A 27683-nucleotide genomic window follows, 5' to 3' on the forward strand; every position below is an offset into this window, starting at 1 on the left:
CAAACTCACAAACATAAGAATTACCTTGTGCATTTTTCTTTCTTCTTGTTTATTACAAATGAAATACAGAAACACCTTTATCGCAGGTTACATCCTGGTTTTCGTGTAACTTGTGGAGCCCGAGACGCTCAACTATTTTTTCAACTTCTCTATTTCACGGGCCACCTTTGTTTTGAGGTCTTGTCTGAGGATCTTTCCGCTATCGGACTTAGGAAGAGATTTCATAAAGAAAACACCTCCATACAGCTGTTTGAACACTGCTGCTTGACCTTTGAAACAGAAAAAAAAATATATATAAAGACATAGAATCATCTAATCAAGCTCCCCCAAGCTCAACACTCCATTCGTATAACCGTATTTTCTGCAGATGAAAAAGCAAAAAGACGTTTACGTTCGTGTTCATGTAATTTCGAGAATTATAAAAAAAGCATACGGCACAAATAAGACACATTTGATTTTTCAGTGCCTTGTGCATTGTATGAAGTAAATTAACAAGTGTTTCTCTTCATTGTCACTTTCAAATAAAAGTTAATGCAATGTAGCCAAGTCCAACGGAATATCCGTTTCGACATAAAAAGGAAGTGTGCGCTGTGGCATTACGCAATGCAAAGCGTCATGCTTGCATTGCGTAATGCCACAGCGGAGACTTCAATTTTAGCTCTAAACAGATGTTCCGCCTCATCATTCGCTGAGCTGCTTTCCTAGATCGCAGAAATTGGCTCTTCAAGTGTTTTGCGGGTCAGTAGACGCGCAGGCATCCGGCTCTAATATGGTATCCAGAACATTATGAAGTAGAGCTAAAACAGAGTTAGTTGGTACATGTTAGGTATAAGTGCCAGATAGAACATAAACATGAACGCACAAAGTCTAGAAAGGAATAAAGACACCGCTGCAGGTGTTTGTCCCTTTTTATACTTTGTGCGTTCATGTTTATGTTCTACCTAACACTTTACTTTTTTTAAGGTTGTTATTTGTGGCATCAAATTTTTATTGAATTCGTTTTTCTTTAAAAGAGCTATTTCCTTAATCAAAAGATTTCGAAGCTTTCAATAAAAATTTGATGCCACAAATAACAACCTTAAAAAAAGTAAAGACTCAGGTAGAACATAACGCACAAAGTATAAAAAGGGACAAACATATGCAGCGGTGTCTTTGTTCCTTACTAGACTTTGTGCATATTATATATATATATATATATATATAATCTGGTGTAACAAAATAAAATTTACACGGTCTTTTTATCGCAAAAATAAACTAGGCATCGCCGAACGCTCATTCTACTCCCAAAGGTAGCGCTAGAGGTCGCAACCAGATGCCAAAGTTTCAGCCCGATCCGATAACTTAATCAAAAGTTATAAGTGATTTTCTGAAAAGTTCAATGGGAAAATGGACCCCATTTTTGCCTGTTTTCGGTTTCTGGTGCCATAGAGCCCCATGTGTTTGAAAACTCCGTCGGCCGCCATTTTCCCATTGAAATTTTCAGATAATCACTTATAACTTTTGATTAAGTAATCGGATCGGGCTGAAACTTTGGCATCTGGTTGTGACCTCTGGAGCTACCTTTTGGGCGGAGAATGAGCGTTCGGCGATACCTAGTTTATTTTTTCGGTAAAAAAGACCGTGCAAATTATCTTTTGTGACACCCTGTATATATGAAAAATACTGTTTCATAGGATGACGAAAAGTGTATAAGAAAGTAAACGTACCTCGAAGATTTAAGTGGGGTATATTAGATATTGGTCGACATTTCGGCCTGAGACAGACCTTTTTTCTGTCTCAGGCCGAAACGTCGACCAATGTGTAATAAATTTTCACTGAAATCTTCAAGGTACGTTTACTTTTTTTATATATAGGGTGGTCCAAGTCACCAGGCTCCATCTAAAATGGACCGTAAGAATCGACGCCTGCACCTAGCAATCTAAACTTTTCGTCAAAGGTGTAATTCACAGGCCGGCTTTTCTTGTAAAATTGCAATGCGTAGTTCTTTTTCTGTAAAAAATGAGGCCAAGAAACTTGCCAGGGTCTACGGCGGGCAGCAACGCAAACGACAGGGGTCCTGTAGCGGGGTGTGTTTAGCGTTCAGATTGATAGATGGCGCTGCCTCGTTATCGCGACGGCTTCGCGACCGCCATGGTTTATTAAAATGAATATAATATTTTTGAAATGTACCTTCGGTTAAAAAATAAATGCGAACAGTAAAAGCAAATTTTAAGTTTAAAAAAAAAACTCGTCTGCATAACGGCGGCGCTTTTGCTGCCAACGGATTCTTTCTGCGTGTCGTCTATATATATATACATACATATATATATATATATATATATATATATATATATATATATATATATATATATAGATATATCAGGGATGGGCAAAATACATGCAAATATGTATTTAATTACAAATCCAATTACATCTCCAAAAAAGCATTTAAGTACAAGATACAAATACAACCAAATGTATTTGGTCTCCTCTAAATACTTTTCCAAATACATTCCTCAAAATTTGCGTCAGCGACTTCAGGTTTCCGGGTATCTCGTCAGCGACGGGTTTCCGGGTATCTCATTTTAATTTTGCATCGCACACTCGGGAGTTAGTGTGCAAGGCTCTAGTAACATAATAGAAATATAATCACAAAAAATGTAATCAGCTTGGACGTAATAGGTGAAAAAAGTACAGAGGTTCAAGCAGCTTTTTTTGTCGATTACATTTTGGTATAGACCAACAAAGAACCGAGACGACCAAGACGCGCAGCACTAGCTAGAGAATTTTTTATTGTTGCAACTCGGACCAGTTACGAAAATCTGGACGACCCGTGCATTTAGAATGTTCCAGGCAAAAATATGGAGGGAAATCAGGCTGGAAAGCATCACAAGTTGTCACAGGCACTTATTTAGCCGGTCTGCCTGTGAACGTCGATTTCGTCACTATTTTTGCCCTGGACTAGCACCGTAATCACAAAGTCACTAAACGCTTGTGCTTGATTTAGAGACACTGCATTCGGTGCAGAACGTAGTTTTCTTCCTGCTCTGGACCGTCACAATAAATTTGAGGGATGTATTTTCGCCCACAAAATTGTATTTAATTACAATTGTATTTGAAATACCCACGTTTTAGTATTTAAATACACATATCAAATACATTACCCAATTTGTAATTAAATACAAATTCAAAATACACAAAGTATTTGAAATACGTATTTCAAATACTTGTATTTGAAATACTACCCATCCCTGATATATACATATATGGTGTTTTTATTTCAGCTTTTCAGGTTTCGGTTTGAATCGAATAGCACAACATCATTCATGAACTTTGCGGTGCAAAGAAAGTGGCTGATGCAACCTACAACCTCTTTGCGCTGTTGATGCTAGGGATGACACAGCGCTATTCGATTCGAACCACTGTTCGAACAACCCTAATATATAGTGAACGAACAGGAAAGGGAGTGATTATTGAATATATTGAATTAATGTTAGGGAAAAGGAAAGGGAAAGAGAGCTGGCAAAAATTGGGCCAGGAGATGCCGAATTTTTTCCCAGCTCTCTTTTCCTTTCCCTTCCCCTAGCTTAAATTCAATAAATTAAATAACCACTCCCTCACCTCTTCGTTTACAATATTATTACGGCTGCACTTGTGAACCTTACCTCACTCCACATATAAATATTTATATTCATAATACAAACCAAACAGTTACTTTTCTTATGTTCAGAAAGCGTCGCATAGCTTCTTACAAACAATGACTGCACAAAACAAATAAAGTACTAATTTACGCGATAAATGTTGCCTCGGTATCACTACCGCTATTTTCTAAAAGTGTGTTTTTATTTCAAATATTTTATTCTGGATATGTAGCGAATTTTGTAGGATCCTGTGCCTACTGGAGAAAGATGGGGAGAGAGAAGGTGGGTAGAGGGAGGGAGGGGAGAGAATGGAAGCTATAGGTAATTAAAGGAAGGTGGAGAGAGATGGAAGAAAGAAGGGGAGCGAGAGTAAAGGCGGCGGGGGGGGGGGGGGGGGGCACCCAAGAGATTTCTAGTTATCATTTTGCATGAATGATTAGAGTTCATAGGTCGTTTTTCCCAAAACCAAATATGTGCGTTATACTAAAAAGTTAAGCTTTGGACTGTGCAAGTTAGACACGCACATATCGCATCAAAAACAAAGTTGGAATATCGGAAACATAGCATACCAGCAATGAGTTCCTTCAGTTCTGTCGCCAGACTCTCCAGGTTTTTCTCGAAGCCGTCTTTGATAACGACACAGGCTGTTGGAGCCTCGCCATACTTGGAGCTGGGAACACCCACAACTACGGCCTCTGCAACAGCCTCGTGGGTTAATAAAATTTCTTCCAGCTCAGCAGGGGTGACGACATTATCCATGCATTTAATCATCTGTTTCAATCTCTCAATAACATAGATCCGTCCTTCAGCGTCGTAGTAGCCTAAATCTCCTGAAAACCAAAATGTAATCTTGTCAGTATTTATTCTTCTTTGTTCACTGGCCTCGCGGTAAAATGAAAACGCAAGCACACCTTTTTTTTCTATTACGCGGTTGTTGTTTAGTTTTTGTGTATTGCAAATATAAATTTTGGTATTCAATATTTAACTTACACTTGGCCACTCTTTGGGACTGTTCGATTAGAATTCGATTTGAGGAGAAATGTAACTAATCCCTCGCATCAGAGCACTTATTTAAAATAATAGCCCTTTAAAAACCAATTATAATTTATTGGTTTAACGCCCCATGGATCTTGAATCGATGCCTCACAAGAGAAGTAGTCACCCCTCAACCATCATCGTTGTGGTCAAGGTGGCGATTTGCGGAAAGTGTTGTTTAGGTTCGCTGCCTCGAGAGGGGCTCGAACACAAGCCGAGAACGATGATAACATGCATAATTAGGGATTTCTTTTGTAACAAACGCTCGCTCCATTGCGCACATGAACGTTAGAAAGTGCACAATGACTATCGGTCATGTACATAAGAACACAAAAACAGAAGAACACCACATGCCGTATCTCAAGAACTGCAGATCAGTGTCTAGAAATGCGCCCCTGCACGCTTCCGTGCGCACATCTAGCACACAGCGGTGGAAAGTGAAGTAGGATCGTAGTGAATTCTGATGTCATGTAAAACTTCAAATTGCTACGAATGACAATTGATGAGGCGAGGAAACCTGATGCAAACTAAACGTATAATGGGGCGAACGTGAGCCCAAACACAGAATAGAAAAAGCCTAGCGTCGCAGGCGTCGATCGCGGCGAAGCAGGAGGATCGAATGCTGGGCGAGTCTCACCCCGGCTCGCCACGCGAAGCCCCCTTATGTACTCGCGTGGGCTTCTGGAACATTCGGCGTAGAACATTCGGCGTAGAACATTCAGCGCCTAGAACATTCAGCGTCTAGAACATTCTGCGCTTAGAACATTCGGCACCTAGAACATTCGGCACCTAGAACATTCGGCGCCTAGGACATTCGGCGCCTAAAACATTCGGCGCCTAAAACATTCGGCGCCTAAAACATTCGGCGCCTAAAACATTCGGCGCCTAGAACATTCGGACCTCGAATACGCACAGGGTTCTCGAATTTACTAGAATGCAAGAGTTACGGAGATAATAAAAGTGTACGTCCGCTGCCAGGAATCGAACCGTGGCCCTTTACGTGGGAACCAAGCACGATACCAATTCGGCCACGGGTGCGCTGCCTACTACATTGTTAACCGAACATTAAACCGAAGAGTTTTGAGACTGGTTATATGGTTGATATTTGCCCCTACTCCTGTCCGCATGTTTCACAGTACGTATTTATAGCGCCATATAATGGTCTCAACGGACGCACTAGGGGCTAATGAACATTAAGTGCATAATAACACTCCGTTTTCACGACAATTTAGGCACCATAAAAATATTTGGATCTGATCGAGAAAGCCGCCTTCTTGCGATTGGTAATAAAAAAAAATAATTAACAACAACAAGCACGTCGTACCTGTACGCAACCATCCATCTTTGCTCAAGACTTCAGCGGTAGCTTCAGGGCGCCCATAGTAGCCCTTCATGACGCCTCGGGCATGAACCGCCACCTCGCCCTTATAATATGGGCCGAGAGAGTCTCCGCTGGTTATGTCCATAACCTGGGTCATCATAGTAGGTCATCAATTCCTTTCTCCCTTTATAATAATATATGCTAGAAGAGACAGCTGCACTACCGTTTCCGGAAATAGTCAAATATTTGTAACAACCTATGCTAACAAGATAGTTGAATAAAAAAAACTATTTTCTTAGCTTGAAAGTTGTAAATAATAGGGGGTGATACTGAAGTAAATCCAGGTAACCCAATGACGAAGCCCTCCTTTAAAAAAGAGGAAACGTTAAAATATATGCAACGTTCGGAGAGTAAGCATACGTTGGCGAATTGGTACCGCAAACATAGGTACTCCCGAATCACTCATGATGAGTTTTATTTATTTATTTATTTACAACGTCGCAAACAACCACATCGCCCTATGGGCATTATTGTAGGGAGTTTTAGAAAACATTATAACAAGTGGAAAAAGAAAACGTCATTATCATCAATGGACACAATATCTTCCGGGAGGTCGTTCCACTCTCTCACGATTTTGACAAAGAATGAATTAGCAAAACTGTCAGCCCAGCAAGTGGAAACAGCAACTTTTTTAGAATGATCACAACGGGAAGAGACGTAGGATATGGCTCCATAAGATAAGTGGCATTATCAATTCCTGTCTTGTTGTGAAAGACACGGTGGAAGAATTTCAGTCTTAGTTTTTTTTTTCCTTTTACATTCAAGAGTTTCCCATCCCAGCATAGCTTTCATATCTCTAACACTAGCATAAGGGTCACTGTTCAGTAGAAAACGCGCGGCCTGATTTTGAATTCTTTCTAGTTTATTGATAAGGAAGTCGTGATAAGGGTACCACACAACTCATGCGTAATCAATGATCGTTCTTACCAAAAAAGAATAAAGTGTTTCTTTAACGTTCCGTGACGCGGATCTAAAATTTCGGCGGATAAAATAAAACATTTTACTATCCTTTCCGATTGTACGTTCTATATGGCTGTTCCATTTTAGAGAATCCGCAAATAGCACTCCTAGGTAAACATACTCGAACACAGAACATAAAACATTCCCGTTAATCAGACAGCCTTAAGAATCGTGCAGCTCACTTCTCTAAAAACGGATAGGTTTGCATTTATTTAAATTTAGGCTAATTTTTCATTGATTGCACCAAGATAAAATATTTATGTCGGTTTGTAATATGGCAAGGTCGTCTGACGTGTTTATTTCCCTGTTTACTATATACAATACTCAGCTCGAGGATGCGAAGCGCTTCTTAGGAGATGCATGCGTTCGAGTAGGTAATTGTTGCAGGCTGCCTGAGTCTGTGAGCACCGTGATGGAATCCTTGCCTGTTGTAGAGGCTAGGACAATGGCAATTTTCTCGGCGGCTTCTGTAGATGACGTGCGGACAATGAAGGCGGTCATTTGACACCGTGCTGCATTGGTTACATACAAAGCACGGGCTGGCTCATGCGGATACAGGGACGCGTCGGTGTATCTTGCACTTGGGCCATCTTCGTATTTCGTGCTCGTGGTCCATGTTCTAGCGATGCGTCGAGCCTTACTGTCAACCGGATGCATGTGCTTCGGGATCTCGCAGAGGTACTCGTTCTTTTTGTTATTGCAAATTGAAGGGGGGTGCCGCGCTGCGTAACTTTCTCAATGAGCCTCGTCCGGGGGGTGTTAATTGAAGCTGTTCTAACTGGGGAGATGTGATGTGCCTCCTGTATCTCTTCCCACCTGTTGGGGTTCATAGTCGACAAATTTGCAAAATGTAAAGACTAATAAATGCAATGCACGAAATAATGCTTCAGGAAAAAGTTTTTCTGAAGAAGTTCGAATGCTTTACAGATTGTAAAACACTAGGCCATATTTGGTCATAAAAACCTTGGTAAACGAAGTGAACAAAGAAAAGAACACGATCTGCTGATTTACAGCATTGGATTTTGACCAAACCTGTCCCTGGAGTTCCGAACACCTAAGCCTTGCCCGGCGTGTTTGAAGCATGACGATATTTCACCAGCTGGTCGGCGCAGTCTACCGACAGCCCTGAAACACCTGCGATTGGCCTATATATTTGCTGATTTTAGGCATTATCTTTTTACCGTGAACTTCAACAATAGTTATAATATTACTTTACGCGACCATTTCTTCTGAAGAAACCGTAGAATGGACCTTCTAATACTGCAAAACCGTTGACTCAGATGGAAAGTGTTCTGCCCGACCGATAGCGTCGTTGTGTCAGTCCGTTCTACAGAGAACATAGACTGAAGAGAGAGTCCATCTGAAACCATAAAGAGTGTTTGCAATTTAATGGCGGACGCCTCCCGCGCCGATTGACCGCAAGAGCGCATGGGCTGTGTTGTCGCGTGGCGAGGAGGAGAGCAGGCGGACAGGCATAGACGCTCGCAGACGATCAACGCTTTCGCCACCTCCTCGCAGATCGTGTTGCGAAACGTGGCAGATAAAGCACGTGACTCCCGGTAGAGCAGTTGGAAACTCTATGTGATCTCTCGTAGTAGGCGGTTACAAGCGACCAGGACACACTCGATCACTCTCCAACGCTAATGCGTGAACGACCCTCTACACACCCCTTAGTGATAATCACGTTCACACGTTCAGGTGCCCTGCCATGATAAATTTTAATACTTCAATTCTACCATTAAGACAATATATTTATTTTCTTAAAATTTAATGGGGAGTTTAGTCGTTTGCTACTCACTATATGTTCTTTTACGTAATCGTGTTCTAAAATAAACGTACAGTGGTGTCGAAATTACTTTCAAAAGAGTTTTTAGCATCATTTCTTTTCTTTGTACGTTCAGGCATGTATTGCGAGGCGCATCTCGAGACATCGGGACTACCGATCTTACAAGGTTACATCGAACGTCTCTAAGCTCCTAAACACATCACAATGCAGTATTCCCTCATTATCACGTGTGTAAGCTCATGAGAACTTGAAGTTTGATTGTGGATTTCTATAGCTATTAGTAATCATATATGAGGTGTGATCAAAGAGTTACGACACTGATTCCGTAGCGTAAAAAAAGATGGCACCAAGGTGACGCGCGCGCATCATTCGAAGGCAGGGGCCGTCGTGTCTTATGCTGAAGGGCATCGTGATCGTTTGGAGTTGCGCTATTCAAGTTCTTGCGACCACGTGCACGGGCGCAATGGCGATATCACTATAGACTACAAACCAGAGCGAGAGCAAAGATCAATTTGCACAATGTGCCAATTGATCTTTGCTCTCGGTCTCGCTCTCGCTTTGAGACATATTTTGCCAAAGGGCACAATCTGTCTCATTGTACGCTTTGTCACAATGAGACACAAAGATGCCTTGGAAATAATAAACAAAAAACTGCACTGTTATGGCAGGTTTTAAATCTATCAAAAAGAAAACGTGTAGAATTCGATAAGCTTCGGGCGTACCTTGATTTTTATACCGGCAGAAGGAAGTCCGCTGTTGTCGAAGGTTATTTGTCCAACAGGTGAGGAGCACACTAAGCCAAACGTTTCAGTCATGCCGTAGCCATTGATAAGTGATTCGACGTCGAAGATTTCACGAATCTCTTGTGCAAGCGGAGTCGGGAACACTGAACCACCCATCATGATTTTTTTTACTCGAGGCACACTATCGTTGTTCTTTCTGACTTCATTGACAATATGCTGCATCTGGCCCGCAACTCCGATAAAAAAAGATACCTGCGAGATAGAAAAAAAAATTAACGCCATATTTAAACTGCCTCTTAGATACTGGAATGCATACAACTTTCCGATCCCGAAAATATGACTCTGTTTTCCGGAAGTCCTGGTAGTCAATATTTTTATCTTAGTAATTCTAAACTTATATAGTGCTACGTTAATCTGCTGTGGCTTAATAGGTGGATTAGTGCATTTTTTTATGGATTGTAAGTTGGATGGACGAAGATTACTCACATATCAAAATGCGGAACACAAACAATTTAAGTAACCATTAAATTAGTTTCCCACAGCGCCTTTAGGCCAATGTGATTGGTTTCAATAGATATGAGGCAAGCAAGTCTCAACCCTAGAAATGGGCTCTCGCTTTGAAATGCTGTAACTTACGACTAAAGGAAATGAAAGAAAAAAGTTGCTGCCTCTCGCTTTTTTTTTTTTTTTTTGCTGGGTATAAGAAAGGATTGCTGTTTCAATAGACGGTAACCCGGACAAACAAATCTAGCCACCTAATGCATAACAGTCGGATTGTTTAAAGGAGCTGTGCAACGATTTTAACGTTGAAAGAATTGGCATCTTCTACTTTTGACATTGTTCACCTTGTCACAAATGACAGAAAACACACCTCCTTTCATCGAAATGCTGCGATTCCGCCGTGTAATCGCTAGGAAAAAATGAGAATATTCCCCGACCTGCAGCTGCAAGAGGCGGCCATGAGAAACACGCGGCATGACGTCAATGGGGGTCTGGTAGAAAGATAGCAAGTTGTGCGAACACCTGCTTGATAAAAGGTAACTTTTCTATAAATCTTGTCGTTCCAACATAAATATAAATGTGTCAAAACCCTGGTATCATCGACAAGACTTTTATTATAAGGAGTTTTAGTGGCGCCGTCTATCCTAGGTCCACAAAACAGTCAGCTTTATCTCAGATATCTGCTACCGGGAACAGCCGCCAGAAGCCGGAGGGGGAGGGGGACAGAGCCGAACGGTGATGGCCAGACCCGGATGAGACTTTACTCCTTTCACCATATTGTTCGGGCTGCGCCCGCCAGCACGTGATCACTCGGTTGTGCGCGGATGAGTTCTCGCTGCTCACTGATGGCTCTAAAGAGAGAACTTCTCGGAACCCCGCGCCTGCCTTATCGACGTCACTGCGCACGTGACCCGGAAGACGATGTACGAGTTGAGAGGTGGCAAAAACCTGGATCTTTTTCATTTTTTCAATTAAAACTAGGGTACCCAGGCAAAATCTGTTTTCTGTAGTTCACTTCAGAAGTGTCAGGCATCAACTTCCCCAATTATTTAAGCAAAGCCCTGAAATTGTTGCACAGCTCGTTTAATAAGTTTTTTTAACGTTTCTTCAAAGTCCAAGGAGTACAAACGCGCTAATAAGAAACATTTTGTACTTCTTTTTTGCATTGTAGTAGACGCAAACATACGAGCAAAACTTAAAAACAACAACATGATTTTGTTTAAAATTTTGGTAAATGAAAATAGTTTTATTTTAAATAGATTCATTATATTAAATAAGATTTATGCTATTAAAACCATATCTTCTGGAAATAGTTATTTTGTGCCTAGATGGGCTTGCAAAAAATAGTGATATAAACGTATCTTGCTTGAACCTTCATTGCTGTAGATACAATATAAGTATCCATGGAAGTTTGGACACAATCCAGAAATGATAAATGGGAAAAAATTTTAAAAAAAATAACGTGTTTAGGGGTATCTTTTTTAAAATTTAGATCATCATATATTAAGATTGGTGCGAGCGTGTGGACTTATTTTCGCTAAAGTAAAAAAATCGCTTAGAAATACAGATTTGTATGATACTAACATTAATAATCTTCACATTGAACCTAAACATAAAGTAATTGCGACAAAAGAAAAAGAACATAAGAGGGGGCGAGAGAGAAAAAAAAAGGATAGCGTTGATTATTACGTTAAACCATTCAAGCTTAAAAAAAAGACTGCAGTTTTTGGATTTACAAAAGTAAATATTGGTATCTGGCACTCACTTTTTTTCCGGAGAACACTTCTGTTAAGTTTATTGAGTAGCACACGTTAATACTTCAGTATAGGAAATATACAAGATTTGTATTCGCATTAAACTGGGTATTCCGCGATTTTGATGAGCATACCGATGTTTTCAAAATTGAGGGTGGGTTCGGTATTGACAGAAAATATGCGGCGTTCTTCGTCTTTTGAGTTTTTAACAATGCTCAGTAAATGAAAGCTTGAGCGTGACCAGTATTAAATTTAGGTCGACATCATTATCATCGTAGCTACGATCATATCAACGCAGACTTAGTGGTAGGCTGCGGGTATTTCTAAAAAAAATGCCGTAGTGAACTAATTTAAAATGGTGCCTGACGTTGTTTACGCTTAAGTTGTTGAAACTAATACAAATCCGGCCTCAGCTCAACTGGACAAGCTGACGTAGCGCCGTATTACACAATTCAACGGACGCTTAGAAAGGCATCAACATTCTGAACAAACTGCAGAAAACAATTCGAATATTAGGTGGTCACTGTTCTTCACTGCATGGAAAGTACTATCAAGTTTGCATGTTAGTTCTTAAATTTATTTTTTTTTTAATTAAATTGCAGCGGGTTTGCTCGGTTGGGCCAGGATATACGTAGCGTGAGCTTATGCGCACAAAATGAGAGGCGCTATCAAGTGGCTCCGGTGCAGCGTCAGACTTGGCTACTGCGCAACGGAGGCGCACAGCTGGGCACGCGGCGGCGCCAGTGCGTCTGCCGCGGCTATGACGTCATTCCTCTGGAATGCGCTGACCGGCGAGGAGCGCGCGGCGGCGGCGGCGGCTCCGGTGCGCCAGCTGTGCGTCGTGTGACGTCGCTGCTCCTCGCGCCTGCGCAGCACGGCTCTTTGGGAGCCACGCGAAACTGCTCAACCTCGGCTGGTGTAGCTCACGCTACAATAATCTTGTTGGAGAATGTCTTTTTGGATAATGACATAACATTTACATTGACTGCCAGCATATTTTTATTATATCATTTATGGTTTGTGGGCATCTTTATACAATCCTTTCGTGCTTCTGTCACTGAATGTCGTGTTATTCTTTTACTACATCATTACCAAGGTCAGTAAATTTGATAATCGTGGTGGTTCTTGGTGCGGCGCTTGCAAGCATTTTATTATGTCTACCTGCTGTCCGCAATTAAGCTGTCATATCTCTAGTCAATTTTATAGTGTTTTCTAAATGTTTTTTTTTATTTTTTTTATACCAATTTCTCATTTACGTTGGGGTCTCTATTTCGTGATTTTAATTACCTTTTTTGCAGATTCGTTTTATGCTTTTTTTTATTTTTACATTTTACGTAGTCTCGTTCATTTTGGTTTTTACGTGCAACTTTTTTTCCAGATTCGTTTCATACAGTGTAATGCTATCTGAAGGTAAATACTGCATAAATAAATAATAAAGATCACGTGAACCGGGAGATTGGTTGTACCATAAATACGTTTTTATAAATGCGTTCCCATAATTTAACAACCATTCATTGTCAAAAGCAAGACAACTCTTACCTGATTTTTGTTAACAAAAATGGGAAAACACGGACGATACTGCCCTTACGGCCAGTTTTTCAGAATTTACTACCGTAAAAAGAAAATTGACAGCGTCACATAGCGTAGTGTGTTAAGACAAAAATAGAAATTCAACATTTGTTTTATAGCGAAGTAGTTTTCCGTTCAAATATACCATAATATTGAGTGACTGTCTGCTCCTTCATGATAAATTTACGCGGCTTTACATAGATAATTTGTTCTTAAAAATTATCTTTATTTTTATTTAACTCGAAATTTCTCACCTCATGGGTCTTGAGAGCCTCCAGGAAACCTTTGTACGGCATCAAAGGATCGGTTAAGATTATTTTTGCTCCTAAAAACATCCAAAACATGGCTATCGCAAAACCCGCCCCGTGGGTAAAAGGATTCCAGCAAAGGAAAACATCCTGTTCAGTGCAAGTTCCAGCAGACCTGAAATTCAAGAAAAGAGTTGTATGTAAACTCAAGAATGATAAATACAGCCGCCTGAAATCTCAAGGAAAGGTTTCTCTGCCACCCAAAACTCATTTTTACACTCTTTGTAAATGGTAATATATTGTTAATCTAATGTAATATTGTAATATAAAGTAATATATAGTAATCCGGTAGGATGCAGAGAAGACAAAACAGAACAGGACAAAATATGATGATAGAGCACGCAGATAAATTACGGAAGAAGGGCCAGCACGTGGAGCCTCGCTGTATGGTCGTGCGCACCAATAGACGGATCCCACTAAGCGTTCCACGCATGCACGACGCCGCCATTACTGTAGTTCATAGTAGGCAGTCGCCAGTTCACGAGACAGCTCGTACCGCCTCGTGCTTTGCTCGAGCAGGCCCTCAGCGGGGTTGCCGCGCGTGCAGAAAGACTACATCTCCCACGATGCATGGCGGCAGCGGTGGCGTAATAAAACCGGCTGTGAGATCGGTTTATTCCCCGTCGTGTTCTTCATCTTCTTTCCTATACAAACTTTTCTTTAGAATAAATATGCTCACAAAACGTGTAAAACTCAAATAAACAAACAAACGAACAAACAACAGATAAAAATACGCACCCATGTTTGTTTTGCCTGCTTTGATTTTTAGATGTGATCTGCTTAACAAGACTTGAGTGCCTCTGCGCAATGTGATTGATTTCGTAAGATAACACATAAAGATACGGCTTCCCCCACGGCTTCACACCGTTATGAAATGTTTTAAGCAGGGTAAAATTTACTTGCTGTAATTCATTATTTATATCAGACAGTTGATTTGTTTCAATATACCACTACGCATGTAAATAAAATATGTTAGTGCTCGATCAGGCTGCGAGAAACCCTACGCAACCTAGACGCTAAATCTATAACGGATCTCACGGGTTTCATTAATGAGATATGGCACAGCGGCACAGTCCCGCCAGAGTGGAAACGGGCTAAAATGCTTTTTATACGGGCTAAAATGCTTTTTATACCCAAAACTGGTAAACCTCTCGACATCGATAATTTGAGACCCATTTCGCTGACGTCCTGCGTCGGCAAGGTGATGGAGCACGTAGTGCTCAATCGTCTTCGGGACTACATGGAGGATCAGGGCTTGTTCCCAGACTCCATGTTTGGCTTCCGCCAACACCTCTCGACGCAGGACATCCTTCTCCAACTCCAGTCGGAGGTAATCGAGCCGCGCCGAAACAAAAGGGTTGTGTTGGGGCTTGACTTGCACAGAGCATTTGACAACATACGGCACACGGCAGTCCTGTCCAACATAAATAATTTGGGGCTGGGCGAACGCTTTTTCGCGTACGTGCGGTCGTTCCTCGAAAACCGTACGATAGAAATTTCGGTCGCTGGACACACGTGAGACCACATACTCACAGGGACAGAGGCACTCCGCAAGGAGCGGTCCTGTCCCCTATGCTCTTCAACATTGCCATGCTGTACCCCCCGAGTAAGCTGGCCACAATACCCAGACTCGGCCACTCTATTTACGCAGACGACATCACGCTAGGACCAACAAGGGCAGTGACGCGGACATGGAGGAGACGCTTCAGACAGCCATAGACGTCACATGAATATGTCGCGAACTTAGGGCTCGACATCTCTCCGCATAAGTCGGAACAGCTAATCAAGAACGAGAGCACACGTCTCATGGACACAGAAGGCTCAGACAGCGACTGGACCTAAGGGTAGGCGACCAACCCATACCGGAGGTCAGAACCATCAGAACACTGGGCTTAATTTTTCATTGCTTCAAACCAAACACGGACGTAATGCTAAAATTACACTCAATCACCCACCAGACTGTTGGACTCATCAGACGCATATCCAACAGGCGCGGAGGAGCAAAAGAAGCAGACATTGTGAAACTCATCAAAGATTTCGTGGAGTCCCGCTTCCTATACTCCTTGCCGTATCTACTATTACGAAAGACCGACAGGGACAAATGCTATCTGCTTCTCCGGTCGGCGTACAAATCGCCACTGGGCCTGCCCACCCCAAGCACCAACTGTCCGCCTCATGGCTCTAGGACTACATAACACAGTAGACGAGCTGCTTGAGGCGCACCACTCTGCTCAGATGCTGCGCCTGGCGGGCACCAGAACCGGACGAGCGGTTCTCGAAAGCCTCGGCACACCCCCCCCCCCCCCCCCCCCCCCCTCTAAATACCGCATCTCTAATCATGCCGATACCAACCGAAATTAGGTCTTGGCTCAGGATCCCGCCCTTACCCAGGAACATCAACCCGACCTTCCATATTCAACGCCGCAAAGCCCAAGCGGAGGCCCTTCACAAGCTGTACGCTGGGCGTCCTGACGTATACTTCGTACACGCGGCTAACTACAGCGAACACCGGGACCGCTATGCCCTGGCCGTGGTGGATGGGACGGGGCGCATTGTAGTGATGGCCTCAGTCAAGGAGGATTCCTCCACCAGAGCGGAGGAAGCTGCAATCGGCCTGGCCCTGAACCACGCGTCCGAGTCGTTACGCACCATAATCTGTGACTCCAAGACGGCCATTCTCGGCCTCAGCTCAGGTCGCGTCTCTCGATCGGCAACAAAGCTCCTAACATTGAAATCATTCATCATCCCTCCAATCACGCACCCAATCACATTAATCTGATCTCCGGCTCATGAGGGGGTCGGTGGTAATGAGGCGGCCCACGCCGCGGCCCGAGATACGACTCGCCGGGCCGGGACATGCGGGGCGGTCGGCGCGGCCATTCCGATTGCTAACGAGCCGAGGGATCTCCCAAGGCATAAGGAACCGCTTCGTGGTTTCCATGACATTACACAACACTACAGATTACAGCGCCAGATATTCCCACCACCAGATAAGTCACTCAACAGACGCCAACAAGTATTATGGCGCCAACTTCAGACGAATACTCCTCCTAACCCGCGACACTCAGACACTACCTCCCGGATCTATACAAGGCCCGATGCACCAAGTGCTATGATCCAACAAAGGAAGCCGACGAACACAACAAGGCCACGATCGAACATATATTCTGGTCCTGCCAGGCCGACGACCTTGCTGCTCAGCTCCGACTGCGTTATCCAACTCGCTGCGGTCTCAAGAGCCGAGCAAGTCGCCGCCCGGCCCAGTCCGCAGGAAAGGCACCACGCCGGCCGTAGGAGAAGGAACCCACGTTCTGGATCTTATTAGGTTTTTATAAAGTTTATTCTCTCTCTCTCTCTCTTCAACAGTTTGGTTAGGACACCCGTGACAAAAATTAAACTTTGCGCGAGAAAAAAATATTTTAGAGCAATATTCCCGGAGCAGAGATTTATTTGAAATTCTGCGCGCAAAGTCCATTACGACACGGGTCATTCCGGAATGACCATTTCGGTCGTGAAGGTGAAGCCGTTCCACCTCTCCTCCACGCGCCCGAAATGCCGAGAGAAAACACAAGTGGAATGGAGGTGACTGCCGACTAAACTGCGTCTCGCGCCGTTAAAATTTATCTAAAAAAATTGTTGTTTTCTTTTTCGCGTAAAATTTATTTCTTGGCACGCGTGTCCCTCCCGGACTGTTAAAACAAACATGTTTTTCTTTCTAGTGGTTTTCTGAGCAAAAATATATTATATACTCGTGCGTCTTTGTTACTGGACTTGAGAAACTATATATTCTGAGTGTGCCTGCTTCCGTACGTATATAGTGAAACAAACAAAAAGGCTGTCGGTATGACATCATATACTTTGTGTCTTCTAAAAACTGGTTAGCTTTCAACACTGTGATCAGCGCTCATACCTCAACGTGTGAAACGCTGAACAGTACCCCTTGTGCGAAATTTCCACGCCCTTCGGAAGACCCGTTGATCCTGACGTATACAGGATTGCCACAACCTCTTCTTCGTTGTCAGTAGGTACGTGGGGCGTGAATGAGGCATCTGAAAGTTCTTGAAACTGGAGAACATTGATGAAACCGGGCTTGCTTCCCACACAAAACAATCCCTGCGAATCAAAGAAAAAAAAAAAGTTATCTATTAGTCGTTGTGCTTATTGCACGGTGAAACAAAATAATATAGATGCATTTGGCCGATGGCAATAGAGATGTAAAGCGCTCAAAATAGCGATGATATTTCGAACTTGAAACAATAAAACTGGTTTAAAAAATTTTTTTTAGTTTACAAAAAAAAAATTAAGATGCGTACTAAAGATTTTTTTAAATTATTTTATGACGGTAACCGGCGGCGTGTCAAATAAAAAGCACTTAGAATTACCAAAGTCCGGGCACTAGCATTTGTGCGTTATCACAATAATTAGGTCATGCGCAGAGAAAGGATCACGAGCGCTGCGTCTTGAGCAGAAGGGCTTCGTGTCCATCAGATTCGTTGAAGGACGCTCGGCTTAGGGACAAAGCGCAATTCGTGAGTTGACATCATTCTTGTATGATGACGTTACAAGGAGGTAGAAGAGGCTGTTCTCATGCTTAAGTTTGGGTGGCGTTGGTCCCGTGCAGCTATTGCAGTCCACTCCTTGGTAGGTCTTCTATAGTTGGAGCACAGTTTGCAAAGTCTATCCTATAACTGCATACATTAACAATAATTACCTGGCCAGCACTGTCAAGTAAACAAAAAAAAACAATGTGTTTACCTGGTGAAAACACAATTGCAAAAGTTTTTTTTTTTTTTTTTGTACGACGGAAGAAACATTTTACATCTAATAGTTTACTTATAGGGAACAGAATGGGCCGAAAGATGGGTCGAAATCACTGCTTCCGCTGAACTAATTCTCAAAGAAATGCATTAGGATTTCGCGGAGCGGTTATATGTAAGAGGGCATGGTGAATGCAATCTCTGAGCACATCCTCAGAGTGAACAACCCCTCTTCTCTCTGGTGGAAGCAGATCAAGAAGGACGTGCTCGCGATGCGCGTAAATCGAAGAGAGAGCCATTTCGTTGCGCGTATTCATTCAAAATGAACTTTCGTGTGATCCTCCGGCGAATAGATATTGCACATGAGCGGCCTATGCAACGTGAAGTATCCCACATATGCCGCCGTTTGAATGTTATGTAAACTCAACGTTCGCGGCTCCAACCGGGGCCTCCAACGTTCGCGCACGAACGTTGGAGGCCCCGGTTGGAGCCAGAACACCTTCCTTTCGACCGGGGGGTATACATACGGTCCACGTACTGTTGCATTCGGAGGGCCAATCTTTGCTCCCGAACGTCAGCAATTTCGTGCCACACGGCGCCGTCGGTCCTCTTGAGCCTTACGTTGCCGCCCACGTTGTGCACACAGGGGCGACGACATCGTGCGCTTACGGCCCGGTGTCATGGTAAGAGGACAACGCGTCAAAAACGCGTGGCAGGTCGAAGAACGGAACCGTATCGTGTGCGTGCTGTAGTGCGCACCAGGGATTTAAATTGTGTTGTTTGTATGTTCAGACAGCCTTGAAGCTGGTACGCCTCAATGGGTGACCTGTCTCAAAGCCGGAGATGAAGAAATTTGCCAGTGCAGTACAACCACTAACCTGGGGTCTTTGACGTACACCACGCAGTAGTGATTGCGGAAACGCGTGCCAGTGCGAAACTCATCAAGATCGGAACGGGCGAGGGGTGGGGATCGAACCCAGGAGGTTCCCAACGCAAGCTTTCGCTCCACGCTGCGAATTGAGACGCGTTAGCCCACTCGGCCACCGATCCTTGCTAGAATGTTTTAATTTATTTTAGACCATTTTTCTTGATAACTTGTTAATTAAAAATTCTGAAATTGACACCAGTGATGGTAATTTGTACACTTTTGGTTGCAATATTTGTTCGCGCGTTTGAAATTAGATTTTAAGTAACAAATTTTATTAGAGCTTGAAAAATTGCGTATTTAAAAATCTTTATTATATCATTATTATTAATAAAAATTGCGGCAATGTAGGAAGGTCGCACTTTGTTTTCATTTTTGGCATATGAAAAACTCTGACATCGTCATCAAGATAGACAAACAGTCAAACACTGGATGTAATATAAAGCACTGCACACACTTTTAATCTGTGACTCGGATTCCGTCTTTGGTTTTAATGCAAAACCTTTAACTGCCCCATGGAGCGAACCGGCGTTATCAGCTTTCAAAACCCCGAGAAACGGCACATAAATTCCCCTGTCCCATGGAAGGAAGCCTCTAGCCTGTAGACGCGAAACAAGGAATAAATTCCCATTGGCTGCGACGCGTCATATCAGATGCTTCGTCACTGAAGCCGCAGGCGCCGTTCAAGGTCAAAGCGGATGCGCCTCAGAAAAAAATATAAAACACAAAGAAAAGCACAGCAAACGCAGATGCATTGTCAAAAAAGCCAGCCGTGGAGCCCGGGGGGGTGGGGAGGGGGGGGGGGGGGGGGGGCGTTGCGCCTGAGCAGTGAGGGAGTGTGATATGACTGCCGGAGTGCAGTGAAAAAGGAAGGCTTGTCGCGCTGCTTGTAGGAATGTGCTGCGTGTACGAAGACTTTCGCATTCTTACAAGTAAGCAGTCTTAAGTGTCTTCTTAAATTTTGTAGTGAGAAAAGCATTTCTTTATTTATACATTTTGTGAACATATTCTTAACTCATCCCTCGTGGCAATATTCTGTCAAATTTTGAATGATTCTGTTATTCTTGCGCATGGAAATGATGTTAAAGCGATGAATCATCTAGATACTCCAAAGCCCATTAAAAGGCCCACAGTTCATTTTTTTCACATGAAAATTATCTGGCCGAGAGAGGGCAGCAAGAACACACAAACACCAGAGTTCATTTTTTGCAACAAATACAACTTTCTATGTGACCTCTAAGGTGTATCAAAGACCCTGTCAGTAAAGGGACACTGAGCTTTCCAAAATAATTTAATGCGAAAGCATTAATTATCCCTTGGAGCGGAGCCCGGCGACGTCAGTAACCGTGAAAGAACGCGAAAGAAATGCCCATCCTACCATTGGCTGTGCGCAACGGCTCCTAGATAACCATTGGCGGCCGCTTCACGAGATCGCGCGCTCGGCCGCCGCCCTCGTGTCAGGCATCGCCGGAGTGGAGGAGGTGAGGAGGGCTGCGGCCGCTTCTGCTCCCCTCGGCAGCCAAGGAACATGGCGGCCCCTGGGGCATCTATATTGTCGGCGGCTGCAACCTCGGCAGTAGCGAAACGTGACAGTCCACGCCTGTACACCGCAGACGAACGAAGGGAGCAGAAGAACGACATTCATGCTTTCGCATTCCCAACTCATGAGAAGTGCTGAGGTGTCCTCGGAGTTTTTTCGAAGTGCCCGGATTGGACACGTATGTCACAAATAAAGTTTCGGCGAACAACTTCTTTGGCTCAATAATTACGCTGTGAGATACATCTTGAGGTACGAAAGGGTCCGTATTTAACATATATGCCATTAAATTACATCCAAAACAAAAATTAGTTTCAATTTGTTCCTGGAATGAAACGTGCCTTCTCGCGTAAATAATACCATAACCATTTCTTTTTCAGGATAAAGACGTCACCAGCGCCCACCACACCCCAGCCTCCTCGTAATAGCAGGAATATTTTTGTGTCACTCAGTGAAGCCATCACAGTAGACAGGCTCAGCATCCAGTATACCGGCAGACATCTCCGACCCTCACTTTAACCTCCATTTTGGAGAACGACTTGCGCCACCTATAGTAAATTGGAGTCACGAATGAGACTCTGGTGCATCCTAAAGTCCATGTATCTGGGAAATGTGGCGCATTCTCTTCCCTCCTGGAAAAAACCCTCCTTACTCCACCTCTAACTTCCGGTTTGCGACGGAGGCGCCTTCTGGATGTTCCCAAGCGTCTCGACGTCTCGGTCAGCTGCAGCGGCGCGATGCCGGTCGTGCGGACATTTTAATGCGATAGCATTAACTGTCCCATTGAGCGAGCCGACATCATCTGCTCTTAAGCCGCGCCAAACGGCACCTTAAATCCTTTCTCCAAGTGAAGCCAGCTCTCTGCTATGAAACCAAGCAAAAAGCTAGCCGAACGGCACCTCGTTTCCCCGATCCCAAAAGGAGCAAAGTAAAGCCGATGGATTTCGGCTTCGGTCCCATTGGCTGGCGTGCGTCGACGAGGCTCCCATTGGCCGCAGTGCCTCAGTTTCAACGACGGCCACACCAGAGCGCGCCCGTACCACCAAGCGTTCAAGGTCAGAGCTACGAGGAGAGCTGGGAGAGCGCTCGCACGGCCGACGCAAATACATCGCAAAGGAAACACGGGAACGGAAGAACGGCACACATGCTTTAGCATTCACAACCATACCTCGAGAGACCTCAATCATGAGGGCCCTCACTCACCCTCACTCACCCTCATCTTCATAGGTGAGGTGAGGGTGAGTGAGTATCTGTACCAGGAAAATTCATGAGTGTGAGGGTGAGTGAGAGCTGTGAGGGTTATGAGGAGCGTGAGGGCGGTGAGTGGCGTGAGGGGCGTGAGGGCCATGAGTGCGTGAGGGGCATGAGAGGTATGAGTGCGTAAAACCCGTGAGGGCGGTGAGTGCGTGAGGGGCGTGAGGGCCATAAGTGAGTGAGGGGCGTGAGGGGTATGAGACCGCGAGGGCCGTGAAGGGTATGAGTGCGTGAGGGACGTGAGGGCGGTGAGTGCGTGAGTAACGTGAGGGCCGTGAGTGAGTGAGGGGCGTGAGGGGTATGAGTGCGTGAGGGGCATGAGGGCCATGAGTACGTGAAAGACGTAAGGGCGGCGATTGGCGTGAGGGCCATGAGTGAGTGAGGGGCGTGAGGGGTATGAGACCGTGAGGGCCGTGAGGGGTATGAGTGCGTGAGGGCCATGAGTGCGTGAGGGCGGTGAGTGCGTGAGTGGCGTAAGGGCTATGAGCGCGCGAGGGGCGTGAGTGGTATGATTGCGTGAGGGGCGTGAGGATGGTGAGTGCGTAAAGGGCGTGAGGGCCTTGAGTGAGCGGGGGTGGTCAGTGCGTGAGTGGCGTGAGCCTTGAGGGACGTGAGGGCCATGAGTGCATGAGGGGCGTGAGGGGTATGAGTGCATGAGGGCGGTGAGTGCGCGAGGGGCGTGAGGGCCATAAGTGTGTGAGGGCCGTGAGGTTCAATGAGGGTGAGTGAAGGGCTGAAGGTGAGTGATACCAACACCTCCTAGAAGAGCAGACCGTAGCGCTCTTCTCGTGACGTCGCAAAGGAAGGACATCGGGGGCGCGCGTCGAGGCGAAGGCAACGCGCGTAGATCGACCGTCGTAACGCCCTTTTAGTCACATACGCGCGTCTTATTAGCTAAAATGAAAGCTGCACATGGCAACGGGTCTAGAAAACATTTTATTACACGGGCAAAATATTACACCGCTAAATAATTGGTGTGAAATGGCACGAGGTTGGCGTATAAGAGAAAACATTGAGTTACGCAATTACTGCTGCAGGAATGCATATTTTATAGACAAATACTCCGACAAAATGGCGAGACACGCAGTGATTGGAGACAGCAAAACAGATCACAGTTGACAATCAGGTAGATGTAGTCAACGCGGACACGGCAAGACGAGTGTCACTAAAGAGTATGTAAGCGATGTTACCGCGTGCAGTCACTAAATTCTTGCGTCATACCCTGGCCAAATGGCAAAAGTAATGAAATGTCGATTGAATGACATTATGGGGACGACAAATGAGCTTGCGACGCTCGTACAATCACTCAAGACCGCGAGCTGATTAAGTCCCATATCATTTAATGAAAATATATTAACTTTTCTGTGTGGCAGGGGTACTAAACTCACTATTTACAGTCAACTAAATCACTTCCCCCTGTGGGCTCGAGCTGCCTTGGAACAAAATATAACTTATTTTGTATACAACAATACTATTACCTTAATACAGTTAAGGTTCTAGTATAAACGCGGTAAAGGCCATTAAATAACATCAGTATAAATGAACACATAAGCACGAACAACGCACTTTGCACAATCACACAAACTTGTTATTCACCTTCCAGTGTAAACTAGAATATTACCACGCATATTTACAAACGTCGACGCAACTGCACACGGATAATGACAAACAAGATGTCATTCTATCACAAAAAAACGACTGCAGCATTTTACTCGCGTCCCTCATGACCAAGAAACTTGGAATACATTTTAGCGCTCAAAAACAAGGACAAAAAGACGAGAATCGAACACCACAAGCGTACTGTGGTGTCTAATTCTCGTCTTTTTGTCCTTGGTTTTGAACGCTAAAATGTATTCAAAGTTCCAAAACCAATTAGCCCGACAATCTACACTACTGACCAAGAAAACCCGTAAATAATTTGCTTCTCACCTGTCGATCGCATCCATATTCGTCCCAAAATATCTGGCACGAAAACATTTGAACACGAACTTCTTTGTCGAGAGAGAGGTCTATCGATAATCGACTAGTGTCATCATTGGGTAGTTGCCACACATCACTCAAACTGTAGCAGGATTTGTTCCACGAATCCACGTAAATGCCGTATATCAAGCGAACACAAAAAAAACTATCCGAGACTGCGGTGGCGACAAAAATCGACGGGTAGGAGGATCAAAAGAATCACACAAGAGCAGCGGCAGCAGTGTGGGAAGCTTAACGTTGTCGACCCATCTCTTGCTCGTATGCGCTTTCTGCGGCGATGACTGGATTTTTTTCGGTTCCCTTCCCTCCTGAAAAACTCGGCCTTACTTTTTGGACAGTCAACACGTAAATTTACCAAAATCGGAGCCCGGACGATGGAAGAAAACGTCGCAGCGGACCGGTTCATTCGAACAGTGCGGGGAGCTGCGGGACTGCACGTAGTCCCGCGGTTACTGGGATAATCATGAATATAAACGTGGTACTTTCAATCTTGGCAGCGCGTCGTATATTACGTTTATATTATATAGGTAATAAATTGTAGAAGACTGCGCTTTTAAAACCTATATTAATGTCGGACAAACGCCCGTGTTACTCGACAAGAAACTTTTTTTTTTCACGTCGATGCCAGACATTTTTTCACGTAGTTGCGCCATGGACTTCCTTCTCCGACATTGTGACGTAACCACTCGGAACGCTACGGCCTTCTCTTCTAGGAGGTGTTGGTGATACTGTGAGGATGAGAGTGAGTGAGGAACTGAAGGCGAGTGGTGGCTGTGAGGGTGAGTGTGAGTGAAGGGCTTAGGTGAGTGCGGCTGTGAGGGTGAGGGTGAGTGAGGGCGACCTAAAATGCCGACCTCTCTTCACAACTCATAAGAAGTGCTTAGGTTTACCTCGAGCTTTTCTTGTCATATAAGTGTGGCAATGAGCTCATTTAGAGCCCGCATTTGCATCCGAACGCCCTGAAGCCGCTCTAGATCTGTTCGTCCAACCGTGGATCCCAAAAGGGCTTTGGGTAATCGTCCCAATCGTCCCTACCAAGTTACATCAACGGTCAGTGTCTCGTGGGTACCTGTCTGCCCCTTCGGCTTCACAGGAGCCGCAAATTCTTTTTATTCATCATATCAAACCGCCCAATTGCAATTATCTTCTCCACAATTTCAGATGATTCACTACTTATTTTTAATAGGTGAAGAAGAAGCATACTCGTGCTTGTCGCGCTGGCTTCGTTCGTATTTATGTTGAATCGGAGTATAAATATGTCCACATGCTCGCGTCCGCAGCCGCGAGAGCGTTGCAAGCTTATGAACTCGGTGCGAACAAAGCATGGTACGCGAGCACGTACGCCACACTCGACGAGCGAGCGTGCTCCGCACCCCCGCACGCATCCGCAAGTGGGGAGCGACGCCGACGCTCCAAGCGCGAGCAAGAGCAGGCCGTTTTGAACGACGCTTCTTCCGAGGCACGGGAGTCTGTGCATGCCAAATGGGCAGTCTTGTGATCGCTATTACATCACTAGCGTTTACGGTGGAATGGGGTGCATAACTCGATCTAAACACCTGTCTTTTTGCATTCTGGTGAGCTTTATGCGGAGCACATACATCGCATTACTTTGCGACTCCCGCCGGTTTGAAATCTTTTCGACCGAATTGGTGAAACAAGATCGTCCTCCGAGGCTCATTTTTTGGTCCAGAAAGAACACTGAAAGGCACTCCGGCCATATTTCGAGGCGTGGCCGCCCGTTAGCTGCGGCGTAGCAACAGTTTGGGAAAGTAATGGCGATCGGAATTGTCCAAAACCTAAAGCAGCATGTCACGTGACGACTAGGCAATAGTGTGCGCGACGGCTTGTTCAAAGAATGGTGTTACTTTTCCCAGGATAGAAAAGCTTTAGGGCATCCACACCCCTTCCGTCATTTGTCGGCGCTCGCAGAAAGTGTTTCCTTGCCAGTTTCCGCAGGCAATGCGGCTGCTGTCACCATCCCGTGGCGACGTTACGAACTTTGGTTAGTCCAAAGCAGTCAGAGATCAGCACATGTAACAGAACACTAATGCAAACGCAATAAAATCATTCATAGCGTTGCCAACGCACAGTTCAATAAATAGGTAATAATCTCCCACCTTAATGGTTGATGGCATTACCACCTTGGCTGCATTTGGTGCGTTTTCTTGGTCAGTTAGTAGGAAAGTGCACTGGCTGTCTTCAATTGTGTGCACCAGTTCCCCTGTGAGAACGACATCACATCATAATACGTTTTTTTTTTTTATTTTATTAAAAATTCTGTAATTATAATGTTCAAGTGAAATAAAGGCGTTGCGAGCACTCACTTGCAACGTAGGTCGTCTTTGCCATGACAAGCGTACCACCCGCGAACACAACCCCAAAGGCTGCCGCTACTGCTTCAACTGCGTTGCCAATATACGCACACACCCTGGAGCCCGGTTTTACAGCGTGTTCTTGGTAACCTACAGCGTATTTGCGTATCTTTTCCAACAGCTGATAGGCGGTCAAGCTTTGATGGTTATCAACCTGCAAGAAAAAGAAGGTAAACTGTTCCGAAAAATAAAGGGCTTTTGGTCGGTTTCTTGGTGCTGAAGCAAAACTCCATTTAATAAATTGGGCTGCTCGCATTTGTGGAATAATTTTACAACAAAAAATCAGCAAACTGACTGCTACAAGAATATGGTGGCGTAAAGTAACTTGTTCCTCCTGGTAATTTTGAACCTATATATCAATACTTATTAAGCTAATTCGCTCGATTTCTAGGAGCGTCAACCTACAATTAATATTTAAGGAAATTTATTTCTGATTTTTTTTTTTTATATCAGGACTCGACGCAGGCCCAGATGTCCAGAGCAACTATGAAACACGCTGCTTATTAGAAGCCAGAAAATGTGATCATAGTTTCAGAGTGGCCGAGCTAAACTTCCACTATATTTGGGAATAAACTGAGCGCTGGGCGGTGCGTGGTGTATTTTCTAATGAGCTGAACACTGCTATTTATTTTTTCTCAGTGGCCCCGTATAGTAATCAATGATTTTTATTTCTCTAGGTCTCCTAAGCTTGTTTATTTGTTTTTTATTGAAACTTCTTTTTTTATATAAGCTATCAGGTTACTTTTGATTACTTTATTCGTACCACTCAATTAATGCTGCTAAATGTCACCGGGATTTCAGTAACGCATCAATGGACGAGGACTTAGGCGCCCAGACCGGCGCGGCATGAGGCATTGATAAAACAGGCTTGTGCTTCAATTAAAGTCACGTAGTCAGAAGCTCGAAACGGTTCATCTTGAAAATCCACTCCCCGCACAATAATCAAAAACGTAATAAAAACCAGATTGAATTCAATAGCCTCGCATCACCATAACAACAGCGCAGGATGTTCGATCCTCTTATCTGCAATATTCTTCGCTAATTACATCGCAGTGAATATAAATATAACCATACTCACAATAATTACCTTGGACGATAATTTCTTCAAGCAGTCTTCTATAAGTTGGGAAGCGTAGCTATCTCCAACGTCGAAGTCTGCGAGAGTTGTGTTTATCACTCCGTTCACAATCCTGGCGGCCAT

General features: G+C 44.3%; 1 protein-coding gene across 1 annotated transcript; it reads right to left on the reverse strand.

The window, feature by feature from the left end:
• Nucleotides 1–4103: 4103 nt before the first annotated feature.
• LOC115321133 (luciferin 4-monooxygenase-like) lies at nucleotides 4104–27683 on the reverse strand. Its single transcript, XM_040217968.1, has 8 exons — nucleotides 27561–27683; nucleotides 26435–26636; nucleotides 26228–26331; nucleotides 17568–17770; nucleotides 13604–13772; nucleotides 9505–9777; nucleotides 5980–6124; nucleotides 4104–4450 (listed from the first exon to the last, which is right to left on the reverse strand). The coding sequence occupies exons 1-8, from the start codon at nucleotides 27681–27683 to the stop codon at nucleotides 4104–4106; spliced, it is 1566 nt and encodes a 521-aa protein (XP_040073902.1).

The sequence above is a fragment of the Ixodes scapularis genome, unplaced genomic scaffold (genome assembly GCF_016920785.2).
Source record: "Ixodes scapularis isolate PalLabHiFi unplaced genomic scaffold, ASM1692078v2 PGA_scaffold40__2_contigs__length_1045541, whole genome shotgun sequence".
NCBI lineage: Eukaryota > Metazoa > Arthropoda > Arachnida > Ixodida > Ixodidae > Ixodes > Ixodes scapularis.

Bases quoted from the DNA above. Each gene is read 5' to 3' on its own strand.
- LOC115321133 (XM_040217968.1), bottom strand. From the start codon at position 27,683: ATGGCCGCCAGGATTGTGAACGGAGTGATAAACACAACTCTCGCAGAC. The intron at 26,637-27,560 runs GTGAGTATGGTT...TTTTTCTTGCAG, and splicing joins TATCGTCCAAGGTAATTATT to GTTGATAACCATCAAAGCTT. The intron at 4,451-5,979 runs GTACGACGTGCT...TTTGGTTTTCAG, and splicing joins AGATGGATGGTTGCGTACAG to GAGATTTAGGCTACTACGAC.